General features: G+C 53.4%; 1 protein-coding gene across 6 annotated transcripts in view; it reads right to left on the minus strand.

The window, feature by feature from the left end:
- Positions 1-13,020, minus strand: part of MCMDC2 (minichromosome maintenance domain containing 2) — a 58,543-nt gene that overhangs the window by 20,750 nt on the left and 24,773 nt on the right. For 5 of the 6 annotated variants that reach the window (XM_078619322.1, XM_078619324.1, XM_078619320.1 and 2 more), the window contains exons 4-8: positions 12,212-12,407; positions 10,818-10,940; positions 9,977-10,084; positions 1,086-1,214; positions 118-355 (exon numbers count right to left, since the gene is read on the minus strand). In XM_078619322.1, the coding sequence (XP_078475448.1) occupies positions 118-355; positions 1,086-1,214; positions 9,977-10,084; positions 10,818-10,940; positions 12,212-12,407 (794 nt within the window). The remainder of the gene's footprint in view (positions 1-117; positions 356-1,085; positions 1,215-9,976; positions 10,085-10,817; positions 10,941-12,211; positions 12,408-13,020) is intronic. The other variant, XM_078619321.1, reaches the window with a different exon arrangement.

Consider the following 13,020-nt stretch of genomic DNA (forward strand, 5'->3'; position numbering starts at 1 on the left):
AACTGGCTTTTTGTGTTTAGTTTCTTGTCCTTCACTCCGCACCTCCAATTATCACGGTTGGCTACGTATGGAGCGAAATAAGTTTCAACATACACACGGATATAAAAGTGGCCTTACCTGCCGATCACCAGGGTTTCTCTGCCAATAACCAGCAGGTCCAGGAAGTCCTTGCTTGTGCTTCCGTCCGCGCTTGTGTGCAGGAGGCTGAGCAGTAGCACCAGCTTCAGGGCGCTGTAGGTGCCGGGTGGCGTCGCTTCGGCGGCGAAAGCGTGAGCGAGGCACGCGGCAAACGCCCAGGGTGATACGCACATCCTGGCATGCAGGTTCTTCATCTCTGCTGGCAAGTCGCGTGGTCCTAGCACACAGAGGTGTACACAGTGAAACTCTCCCGCACCATGAACTCACATGGGGGGAGAGGTGGGTGGGGGGGCGCTCTTGGCAGATCCTATTATCCATGAAAATAACTCATGGATATCGTGGAAAATAGGATGAATTGCCTGCGAAACACCCATTAGCTATAGGATGGATTTAGTGCCCACACCAACCACTATTGGTTGTGCATATATATGCTCTATACTTATCTCCTGAAAAAATGTGCATTTTATATTCTGCCAAAACTATATTGCTCAGGAGAGATGTCACCGGCTTTTAATTTGTTCCAGTTGCAAAAAAAATCTCCAATTTGGCATCTTACTCTGGTGAGTGATGATGAGTCATGTGGCTATGCCATGAAAATATTCACTTTGTTAGTGAATTGTCACAGTTCGGGGTAGTGAATTCTTTACTGGCCTCATTATTACTGCCTCTTTGTGTTGTAACATGTTCTGTTTGTGAATTTCTGTTAACTTCAACAATCTAAACCACAAAATTATAATTTACTGTGCATTACATTTCACGTGCATGATTCAATGCAAGTGTCGCGAGCATAATAATATATTTTGTTAGGCGAATCGATGCATCGTTGCATTCCCGAGTAGGCCCAGCGCTGGTTGCATTTTCATACAGTGTCTCTTATGTGACACTGTAGGGGGGGTCCGGCCATCTCAAACTGGAGCGTGTAGCCACGGTCAGCCCACTACACTTACCTGCCGTGACGTGCATTTCCACATTACTCGCTTCCATGCAGAACATCGTATCTGTTCCCGTGCCGACATTCGCTGGAATGCCGCATATGATGTACCTGCCACCCATTTCTGCTTTGTTGGTCAGTTCATCTGTTGAAACAGAAACACAAAGTTGTCGCCATGTGCCACACAAACCAGAGACCAGCCTGTCGCATCTCCAATGCTGGAGGGTCAAAGCTTACGGAGCAGTGGCAAATTGGTTAGCGCACTGTGCCATGCACTCGGAGACCTGTGAGCAGGGCTATCATCAGTGGTGAATGATATGTGAACCAGTCCTGGCCCCCACCTTTCACCAACCTGCACTGACCAGTGTGGTGAAGTATGATCAAACCACCCTATGACTGACATAGCGTTTAGAGGCCTTCATCCAGCAGTGGTTGGAAAAGGGCTGTACATTATTACCATATTGTTATTAAAGCTTGCTCTCATATAAATGCATGTAACAAACAACAATGTCCCTTACCGCCGGAAGCCTGATTGAGTCTCAATACTATTTCTAAAAGTATCCTGCACTGGAATGTTTGGCCAAATTCCATAAATTAGTGTTTGGATTGTAGGAGCAAACCACAGTGCCCAGAGAAAATCCACACATACAAGTGGAATAAACATCACACTCTAAGCTCTGCGAAGATACTTTTAATGAATTTCTGTACCTCTGTAATAAAGGACACTGTGACAGGTTGTCACTCTCCGTTGTCCTTTATTGGGTTCTCTCTCACACCCGCTGGGCCTCGCTCCGACCTTCGCCGCGCGCCCCACGCACGCTCCGTGTGGCACCCTCTCCGTCCTTCTCCGTGCGCCCCGCGCACGCTCCGTGTGGCCCTCGCCGTGCCGTCACCTCCGGCCCCTCCTTGTGCTCTCTCCTCACCCTGCTCTTGCCACACCGTCCTTCGGGTCCCCCACACCCGCTCCGGCCCTCTTCTCCCTTCCGTGCCCCTCGCACGCTCCTATGCAACTTAGGGGAGGTCCCCACCGGAACCTGCGGGCAGTGCAGCCAGGCCATGTCCCCCACCCGCCAGGGGGACTCACCATGCGACCGTGGTGCACAACGTTCGTTCCGGGCCTGGGTCTTGGCAGTAGCCAATCGGGCCCCCTCCCGCGCCTCCGTCACGCGACGGACGGTGTCTCGAATATAATCGGGAAGAGGCCTAACAGGACCCTTCACCCCCGAGCCCAGCTGCACGTACACCGGTGGCACGTTCTCGCGGCCGTACATCAAAAAGAAAGGCGAGTACCCCGTCGACACATGCGGCATCATCCGGTACGTGGAGAGAACCCCAGGGATATGCAAATCCCAATCAGCCTGCTTTTCGCTAACCATATGACAGAGCATCGCCGACAGGGTCCGATTAAGACGTTCAACCATCCCATCCGTCTGCGGATGGTAGGGAGACGTCCGTACCTTCTTGGTCCCCAGTGCAGCACACACCTCAGCCAATAATTTAAAAGAAAAATTTCGACCTTGGTCCGTAAGCAAACTTTCCGGTGCCCCTTTGTCCATCACATATCCAAACAGGAATGCCTCCGTGATAGACGCCGCTGACTGATCGGGTAAGGGCCAGGCCATCGGCCAGTGGAAAAGATATTCCACTCTGACCAATAAAAATTTGTTACCCCGAGCGGATGGTGGAAAGGGCCCCAAAATATCCAACGCCACTAATTCATTAATCCGTGACACCTGTATGGACTGCACTGGCGGAACATATGGGTGTTTAGGCGGCTTCCGCCGGGCACAGTCGGAACACGCCCGAATGTGCCCGATGACATCAGTCGTCATGCCGTGCCAAAAGTAATCCCGCTGTAATGTCAACAATGTTTTCTGCACTCCGAGATGTAACAACTTCTCGGAATACAGAATCCGAATCAATTCATGTCGCAGCGACACTGGCACAACAAGCCGCCAGCGATCGTGCAAGCCTTCCCTCCACATGAGCAAGCCATCCCGGAGAGCAGCTCCCGGCGCCCCATCGGACAGCGGGCCACCCCTTACCTTCGCGGCCCGACTCTGCAAAGCCTCCAGCGAGTCGTCAAGCAATTGTTCGCGAACCCATACAGAACGTGACAAATTAAAAACCCCATCAGCCAGCTCTGGACACGCGGGAGCCTCAGGCACCTCCACCGCGGACATAACCGCCCGAGGTTCCCGCGGAACCCGCGTGCACCTATTCGTGCCCGAAGTACAAGCGCATGGGGGCCCCTGCGGCAATCTAGAAAGCGCGTACGCGTTCGCGTGATGCGATCCCTTCCGGTACTGAATTTTGAATGAAAACTCCTGCAAGGTTTCCAACCATCGTGCCAATTGGCCAGACGGTTGATCAACCCTCAGGGCATATTGCAGACCAGCATGATCCGTGCGCACAATAAACGTACGGCCGTATAGATACGGCCAGTATTGACGAAGAAAATGTACTATGGCCAAGAGTTCCCGACGAATAACGCAATAGCGGGTCTCCGCCGGAGACAGCACGCGGCTTCCATAAGCCACTACGCGTTCGACACCGTCCCTAGATTGGGACAGGACGGCCCCAATCCCCGTGTAACTCGCGTCGGTATCCAGGATAAATGGCCGAGTAAAATCCAGATAGTCCAGCGTCAGTGCCGATGCCAACCGATCACGCAGGCTCTGAAATGCCGCCTCCTCCTCCGGTCCCCAACTGAACCTCCGGCCCTTCGTCGTAAGGAGGTATAAGGGCCTCGCGATCGTGGCAAAGTCCGGCACGAACCTGCGGTAATAAAAAGCGAACCCAACGAACCGACGCACGTCCCCCACTGAGGCCGGAGTCGGCCAGTTCCGGACGCACGCCGTCTTCTCCGGGTCAGTGGCCACCCCGTCCGAGCTGACTATGTGGCCCAAATAGCATACGGATCGCTGCAGCAGGTGACACTTTTTAGGCTTAAATTTTAAATTAGCAGAACGCATCCTCGCGAACACCGCGTCCAATCTCCGCAAGATGTTCGTCAAACGTGCGGTTGAAGACGATAACATCGTCCAAATATATCAGACACGTTTCCCACTGCAGACCGGTCAACACGAGTTCCATCAATCGCTGGAACGTCGCCGGGGCGGCGTTCAAGCCCATGGGGAGATAATTAAATTGAAACAAGCCCTGCGGCGTACGGAAAGCCGTCTTTTCCCTCGAGGACTCGTCCAGGGGAAGTTGCCAAAATCCCGATGAAAGATCGAGAGTAGAAAAAAATTTGCCCCGGACAAGGCATAGAGGGAATCATCCATACGCGGCAGGGGGTACGCATCCGCAACCGAGACTTTATTCAACCTTCGAAAATCGACACAAAACCGCAATTTCCCATCCTTTTTCGTCACTAGTACCACCGGCGCGCCCCACGGACTGTTGGATGGGGAAATAATATCGGCGGCCAGCATATCCTCCACCGCGCCCCGTATATGATCCCGCTCCGATGGACTCAACCGATGCGGGTTCATCCGAATCGGAGCGGCATCCCCCGTATCAATATGGTGGGAGAGCAGAGAAGTGCGTCCCAAATCGAAATCGTCCGAACTAAAAACGTCGGAATACTTTCCCAACAGTGCGCGAAGCGCGGACCGTTGGTCGCCAGTTAAGGACGCATTTTCCCGGCACAATTCCGCAATCCAGCGGTCGTCCTGTGCCGTGGAGGTCGAGACCCCCCCTACGAGGCCCCGGGGGCCCCCCTCGACATGGGCCGTGAAGGCAGTCGTAGCATGAGCTAAAACCGTTCCGGCCGGCACACAAACATTATCTGCGGTCCCATTCAACACTTGTAAAATCGGGGGTTGACCCGGCCGAACAATCGTCTGCGCCCCGACCAGCGTCAAACCCCCCCATATAGCATTGGACGGCGACAACAACACACCTTCCGCCCCCTTGATTCCCAGCACCGGTTTCCGATAACGCAGCGGAATAAGCATTTGCGATCCAGGTGGAACATCAACCGATACGTCGGAGAGCGCCTGCACCTAGCGGTCAGGAACGGACTGGCCCCAAGGTGATGGCAAGAAGGCAATTTGGCGGCCCCCCGGTAATTGGATGCAATTCTGATCAACCCTAATCTGAATGGGCATTTTCGCCAGGAAATCCGTTCCCAACAAGCAGGGCACAGCGAGGGACCTAGAAATCAACACCGTCCCAGAGACCGACACACCCCCAACCGTAATGCTGGCGTCCACCTGACCCACAATGCCCATACTTCCCCCATTCGCCGCTACGCACAAGTCGTAAACCGGTCGCACCCGCTCTGGAGGAATGGACAGGAGGTGAAATATAACGTCCGAGATAATGGTCGCGGACACACCCGAGTCCACCAAAATACGCACGTCCACACCTTGGATGGAACCCGGCACAGTGGATGACCCGGTAGCGGCCGCAACCACCCTCCGTGCCAATTTACGCCACTGTGTCAACGAGCGACGCGGCCCTTCTAGCGTTCCCCCATTAGCAACATTATCCATACCCCACGGCGAAAGTGATGCATGAGGTGATAGGCCTTGCCGGGTGTCTGATGCGTACCGACTTGCCTGTCGTGGTTGTTCTTGACGCGGCGCCTCCTTGGCAGGGGCCTCCTGCTGGAGCGGCGGATGAGGGCGAGCCCAACATTCTCTGGCGAAGTGCCCCCGACGACCACAGCGGAAGCACAACAGGTCGGGCCGTCGTCCGGCGCCCCCCCCTGTCTTGTCCTGGCGATCTCGCAACGGTGGCCCCGGCCCCAACTCCGCACCCCCGCGAGTAGGCGTCTGGGTCGTGGCTGCCGTCAACTCCGCAGGCCACCTCTCGTCCGGCACGTACACGGCCTTGGACAGGTCCCATCCCGTGGCACCGCCCTCGATCTTGGGGCTCCCCATCCAGGCTGTGACTTGCTTCCACCGACGCAGGTTAAATTGCGCGTCCAGGCACTTCACCGCAATCCGGGAGGTCAGTTGTTCGTGGCCGCACACAGGCATGGGAATGCCCAAATCCCTGGACAACTCCAACATTTTTCCTAAAATCAAAGGCTCTAGCAAGTCAGGCTCCGTGTCCGGGTATCCGGCCATAGCCAATTCCAAGACGGCACCACGGTAAGCCATGGGAGATTCCTCCGGAGCCCGCTGCTGTTGAATAAACCTGCGATGAGCATCGTCGGGGGCTCATAAGCTTCCGGTCCCATTCAACACTTGTAAAATCGGGGGTTGACCCGGCCGAACAATCGTCTGCGCCCCGACCAGCGTCAAACCCCCCCATATAGCATTGGACGGCGACAACAACACACCTTCCGCCCCCTTGATTCCCAGCACCGGTTTCCGATAACGCAGCGGAATAAGCATTTGCGATCCAGGTGGAACATCAACCGATACGTCGGAGAGCGCCTGCACCTAGCGGTCAGGAACGGACTGGCCCCAAGGTGATGGCAAGAAGGCAATTTGGCGGCCCCCCGGTAATTGGATGCAATTCTGATCAACCCTAATCTGAATGGGCATTTTCGCCAGGAAATCCGTTCCCAACAAGCAGGGCACAGCGAGGGACCTAGAAATCAACACCGTCCCAGAGACCGACACACCCCCAACCGTAATGCTGGCGTCCACCTGACCCACAATGCCCATACTTCCCCCATTCGCCGCTACGCACGAGTCGTAAACCGGTCGCACCCGCTCTGGAGGAATGGACAGGAGGTGAAATATAACGTCCGAGATAATGGTCGCGGACACACCCGAGTCCACCAAAATACGCACGTCCACACCTTGGATGGAACCCGGCACAGTGGATGACCCGGTAGCGGCCGCAACCACCCTCCGTGCCAATTTACGCCACTGTGTCAACGAGCGACGCGGCCCTTCTAGCGTTCCCCCATTAGCAACATTATCCATACCCCACGGCGAAAGTGATGCATGAGGTGATAGGCCTTGCCGGGTGTCTGATGCGTACCGACTTGCCTGTCGTGGTTGTTCTTGACGCGGCGCCTCCTTGGCAGGGGCCTCCTGCTGGAGCGGCGGATGAGGGCGAGCCCAACATTCTCTGGCGAAGTGCCCCCGACGACCACAGCGGAAGCACAACAGGTCGGGCCGTCGTCCGGCGCCCCCCCCTGTCTTGTCCTGGCGATCTCGCAACGGTGGCCCCGGCCCCAACTCCGCACCCCCGCGAGTAGGCGTCTGGGTCGTGGCTGCCGTCAACTCCGCAGGCCACCTCTCGTCCGGCACGTACACGGCCTTGGACAGGTCCCATCCCGTGGCACCGCCCTCGATCTTGGGGCTCCCCATCCAGGCTGTGACTTGCTTCCACCGACGCAGGTTAAATTGCGCGTCCAGGCACTTCACCGCAATCCGGGAGGTCAGTTGTTCGTGGCCGCACACAGGCATGGGAATGCCCAAATCCCTGGACAACTCCAACATTTTTCCTAAAATCAAAGGCTCTAGCAAGTCAGGCTCCGTGTCCGGGTATCCGGCCATAGCCAATTCCAAGACGGCACCACGGTAAGCCATGGGAGATTCCTCCGGAGCCCGCTGCTGTTGAATAAACCTGCGATGAGCATCGTCGGGGGCTCATAAGCTTCCGCCATTTCTTCAAATACATCCTTCAGCGTATTCTTTCTTGCGGCTTTAATGGAACGGAAAAACCTGACCGATTCGTCATCCAGAAGCGTCGGAAGAACTTCTAGAGCCTCCGCATCCGTCCATTTTGCCGAGCGGACTGCGGCCTCAAAGCGGCAGGCGAACGCACTCCAGTCGCCGCCAATTGAAAATTCCTTGAGCGTCGTCAGCCGATGGCTGCGGGTCCCCGAGTCGCCATAATCCGCCGACGGTGTTTGACGCGGTGGCGACACGATAGCATCTTCCCGCATAGCCAAGATGGCGGCCTCCCGTGGAGACAAGATGGCGGCTTCCCGCGGTGACAAGATGGCGGCTTCCCGCGCTTCGGCCCCGGCCCCGCCCAAGATGGCGGCGTCCTGCCGCGTGGCGGAGAGGGCGGGAAGCGTCGCGTGGGCCCCAATGGCAGACTGCTCTCCGCTCGGGCGATGCGGCCTCACCGCCGTCGTCACCAGGGCGCACAGTTGTGTCAGCGTGGCCCGCAGCAACTCGAGTTGAGCCGTCACGTGCCGCCAACCTTCCTCAGCGCCCGCTGAAACAGACCCCGCCACGCCGATGATTTCTTGCACCCCCGGCGTGTCGCCCGTCCGTACTTCGCCCCCTCCTTCCATCGTCGGGAACGCCGCCTCAATCGGACGCTCGTCTTCGTCGTCCGAGGATGGTGCAGGTACGTTCTTCTTCTTAAGATGCTTAGACATCTTGGTTCACTTCTGACACCAGTGTAATAAAGGACACTGTGACAGCTTGTCGCTCTCCGTTGTCCGTTATTGGGTTCTCTCTCGCACCCGCTGGTCCTCGCTCCGACCTTCGCCGCGCGCCCCGCGCACGCTCCGTGTAGCACCCTCTCCGTCTTTCTCCGTGCGCACCGCGCACGCTCCGTGTGGCCCTCGCCGTGCCGTCACCTCCGGCCCCTCCTTGTGCTCTCTCCTCACCCTGCTCTTGCCACACCGTCCTTCGGGTCCCCCACACCCGCTCCGGCCCTCTTCTCCCTTCCGTGCCCCTCGCACGCTCCGTGCCTGCGCACGCTAGACTCCAGGGCCCCTCGGCCCCGACCACGTGGCAATGGCGCCACTTCTCCTGTTCCCACCAGCGTGGCTCCCCTCTGTGGTTCACTCTCTTCTCCCCCAGCTCCTCCTCCATCACTCTCTTATATCCCCCCCTCTCACGTGACCCAACTCCACCTCCTCCTCCTGCCCCTGTCTCCGCCCCCACTCACCCCGACGACCAGGCTCCGCCTCTCTAATACACCAGCCCGTGTGAGTGGTGCGGAGGCAGCGCCCACCCTGTCCTTGCTCGCATTACACCTCTATATCCTGAACATGGCGTGGCCCAAGCCTCCAACACCTAGTATTCATAGGCAGTCTCCCATAAAACCAGTCTCAACTTTGCATAGCTTCTAAAATGTAATAAGATCGGGTGCATTCAGGGTGATTGAGTCATAGGCGATATCACTGGGGCATTGTGACAAAACTAGGGAAACCACATAAATAAACGTGGCTACAGCCTATTTTCTAATTTTGGCGATGATATCATGACACAGTGATCTACTCTTGTGCGTTATGCACAGTGTTGTTTGTGTTATTTGTAAGCCCTCAGCATGTCGAGATGTATAGTCTCAAAAGAAATATTCTTGTTTCCACTATTCTAAGTTTCCAACAACAGGCAAACATGTGTAAAGGCACACACCCTTTGTGCATATTCAGCAACCATAAGTCATGCAAAGACCATCAGCAATAATGCTGATCTGGACTAACTTCATACCACCCATCCTTTCTCCCTCTCTCTGCCTGTGCCCATTACAGAAGCCCTCTCAAGTCTGCAGGGTCATGTTTTTGTGAAACCAACTAATCAGATGTTATTTGATCAGCTGGTGAAACACATCATTATAGTTGCTGAAGGTTTTTTGCATTGCTGATGCTTTTTTTTGCATAATGCACAAAAGGCTGAGCTTTTTACACAATGTGGGTGTGTGTGTTACTGTTGTTTTAAACGTAGGGTTTTCAGGCCTGCACTATTATTCTGTTTCAATGTGGGGTTTTTTTCCTCAGCACTTGCAGGTTTGATTAATATAAATGCAACCACTGTCTAACCATGCTCTTGAATGCCAACTTGGCTCTTGAACGATCATGAATTGTGCAAGCCTGGACAATGGCTCTATTGTCCACAAGAACTGAATATTTCCTCGGCGCGGCGCAGCTTGGATTCTGTTACATTATACCTGAGGGCGAAATGAAGTGGCGTGTGTGTATGCGTGCACGTGATTGTGATTTGGCTCGGCTGCAGAGCACCCCTGCCTCACCGCGCAGGAAGACGGTGAACGCTTGGTGTCGGACAGCACGGGCGCCTCGGGGAGCCCCGCGCAGCGTCGCCAGGGCTGCGGGATCTACCACCTCTACAAGCTGTTTGTCTGCCGGTTGACAAATCATGATCCACGATTCACTCGGACGCTGCCAACCGTTCTCCACATCACCGTGAAACGTCGTACTCAGTTTATAAATGTTCTGGCTTGGCTCTCCAACACACCAGTGTGCTGTACACTAGTGACGAATTGGCATGTTCTGTTTACGTGACAACCCTTACGAGTTGTCTGTGTTGGGTGGTGGCGGGATTTAACGACGCATTTATAAATTTACGCAATCTAACCCAAAAACCTCTATTATGGATGATATTGGTCGCGAAAGCCTACGTGTTAAACACATTTTTTTCCATATCATTTTTTCTCAACACTGAATTTGGCGAAATTACAGTTCTGAAAATTAAATATTTCGGTGCGATTGTCACACAACAGACGTGTCTCAAAGTAAGGTAAGCGAGAAGGTGTGCGTTGTCTAAAAATAATTTGAAGGGAGCTCAAAAATAGCGTCGTAAAAATCATGTTTCTGCAGGGCACACGGGTCTGCGTGGGCAGGACCGCCCAGAGGTTTCTGGATGCCCACGGCCTCTTTACTCATATGAGACAGCAGATAGTTGTGGGGTCATCTTTTGTGTGAAGTCTTTGGGCATATTGCCTCTTTTGCCCGCTGTCTGGGCAGTTCTTATTTGCAAAAGCTCTCAGCGGATTTCTTCACCTTGTGACGTAACACAAGGTGATAAAAATCCGAAATAATGGAACTCGATAAAAGGATAGCAACAGCACAGACCTCCTATGGTCCTGCACTTGACATCTTCGTCCATGCTGGCACCACACAGGGAGCACGTGAAGTTGCTTCGCATGGTTGAGGCTTCGTTGGCGCCATGGGAGTGGATGCGGATGTGACGATAGCCTTTGACAATTGGGTACAAGATAACTTTAACACCGTTTAATTACAGTAGCTTAGCAGAGGGCCTTAAGACCACAGTACTGAGCAGCCAGCAGCAAAAAGAGCTAAAGTATAACAGGTACGAGTTTATAATCTTATAGAATCAAGTAATTATATATCCGATTAGCACGTTTGGCTGCGTACAGTGCGAAAGAGGTTCAACATACATACATATAATGACATTAAACTGCATACATCGATGGTGTAATTGAGGTTCCCCTCTATGACTCTTGTTCTTTGGGTTCAAGAATAATAATAATAAAACGCACTTGAGGAAGCAAAGGGAGGGAACCTTAACCATCCTCCGCTCAGGGCTCATGAACCCAGCATTGAGTGTGGAGTAATAAGGTGAAGACGGGCTGAGATTGGATGGGATAAAGCTTAAACCATGAACCTGCTCTTGGGCAGGAAATTTGAGAAATTTAAGTTTTGATAACAGCAGTCAGAGTCAATATTTTAAAATATATCAGTTATTATTTATACTGACCACTGTAGTTAAACACCCCCTATGACTCACCTGGTATGGTTAGGCCTTCATCTAGCAGTAGATTGAAAAAAGGGCTTTGAACTATTATCGAACTCTAAAGGTTTGTTTCAGGAGGGCCTCATCTTGGATGCCTGCTTGAATCTCATTGTGCGAACGAGCCTCGGGCTGTTTGGGATTAACCATGATCTCCACTGAGCCACCCAACCTTGTACAGCCCTTCTGTCAGTCCACTGATGGATAAAGTTCCCCACACCACGCCATGCGGGGCATAGGGGGACATCTGACCATACAGAAACTATACTTGCCAGTGTGTGCTGGTGAAGGTGGGGAGCATAGACGTGTGTAGTTTGACCTTCCACCACCCGACATAGCCAAATAAATAAAATTGCCGTGTACAGTAAAAGTGTTTAACGGGCCAATTATTATTGGTTCCAATTCACCAGTAAGTTGAAATATTATTTTCAAAAACAAATTTAGCAATTTCTAGCCCAAACATCAACTATGAATCATAACATTAGCTGCAAATGGCTGCATGTTATTACAGCGCAATTTTACCCTTGCTACCAACAATGTAGCCCCACATCAGCATTTAACACCTGTATTCTGCATGGCCATCGGCCCTACAAGCACTATTCGGGCTCAAAACCTGCTTAGCTTCTCAGATCTGGCAAGACGGGGCAGTCTGGCTTGTTTGGTCATAGACCACCAGTAATGAGAGACTGCAAATGCGAGCGCAAGACGCCATCACCTGAGGCTGCTGGGCACATCCTCTCGGAGCACAGGAAGCGTGCACTCTGAGTGTACTGCGTGACGGTCGTGACGGAGACCACCACTCCCTCCACGGAGAAGAAGCGCGGAGGCAGGAGACCGCGGGGGAAAGTGGCGGCGCTGAGAGTGTATGCCGGCAGCTGGGGCACGTGGCTGAGCCTCTGCACAATCAGGATCTTCCACCAAGAAAAATGAGGCGAGACAAAGGGTTGAACAAACCCAGGCTCCACTCGGTGCTTGCCAAACGTCGGCAGCCTGACAGAAAAGCGTGGAACACGATTGGACTAGGAATGTCACTCACTGCTACCATACAACACGATAACCCAGTGTTAGCTGCGGTGGTGGAAGCATTGGTTCTGAGTAGGGGAGTTTAACAACTGGCTTTGTGGGGTGACAAAAGCATCGGTATCAACCCCCAACCCGCCGAGCCACCTTTCATCGCCTCTTGATAACATAAAGTAGGTGGCGGACAGGAATGTTTGCTCAAGCCATTTCAAAAATAACTCTACATCAATGGGCCTTGCATTAACTGTATTTCAAGTGGTTGTAATTATTCAAAAGTGCTTTTAAAAAGATCACATGAGGGAAACGCAGTTCATTCTTAACTTTTGTGAAAATGCAATGGGTGCCAGGCCGGTGAAATGATTGGCGGTGCAGTCCCACGTGTGAAGGAGGGCCACAATATTCTATAAAATCCCTACGAAATAGAAAGCTGTCTTGAGAACACATGTGCAGGTTCCACAAAGACTGCTCCCAGCTGCATACATAAGGGCAATGAGCTGTAAATAA

The sequence above is a fragment of the Lampetra planeri genome, chromosome 62 (assembly GCF_965212315.1).
Source record: "Lampetra planeri chromosome 62, kcLamPlan1.2.h2, whole genome shotgun sequence".
In the NCBI taxonomy this organism is placed as follows: domain Eukaryota; kingdom Metazoa; phylum Chordata; class Hyperoartia; order Petromyzontiformes; family Petromyzontidae; genus Lampetra; species Lampetra planeri.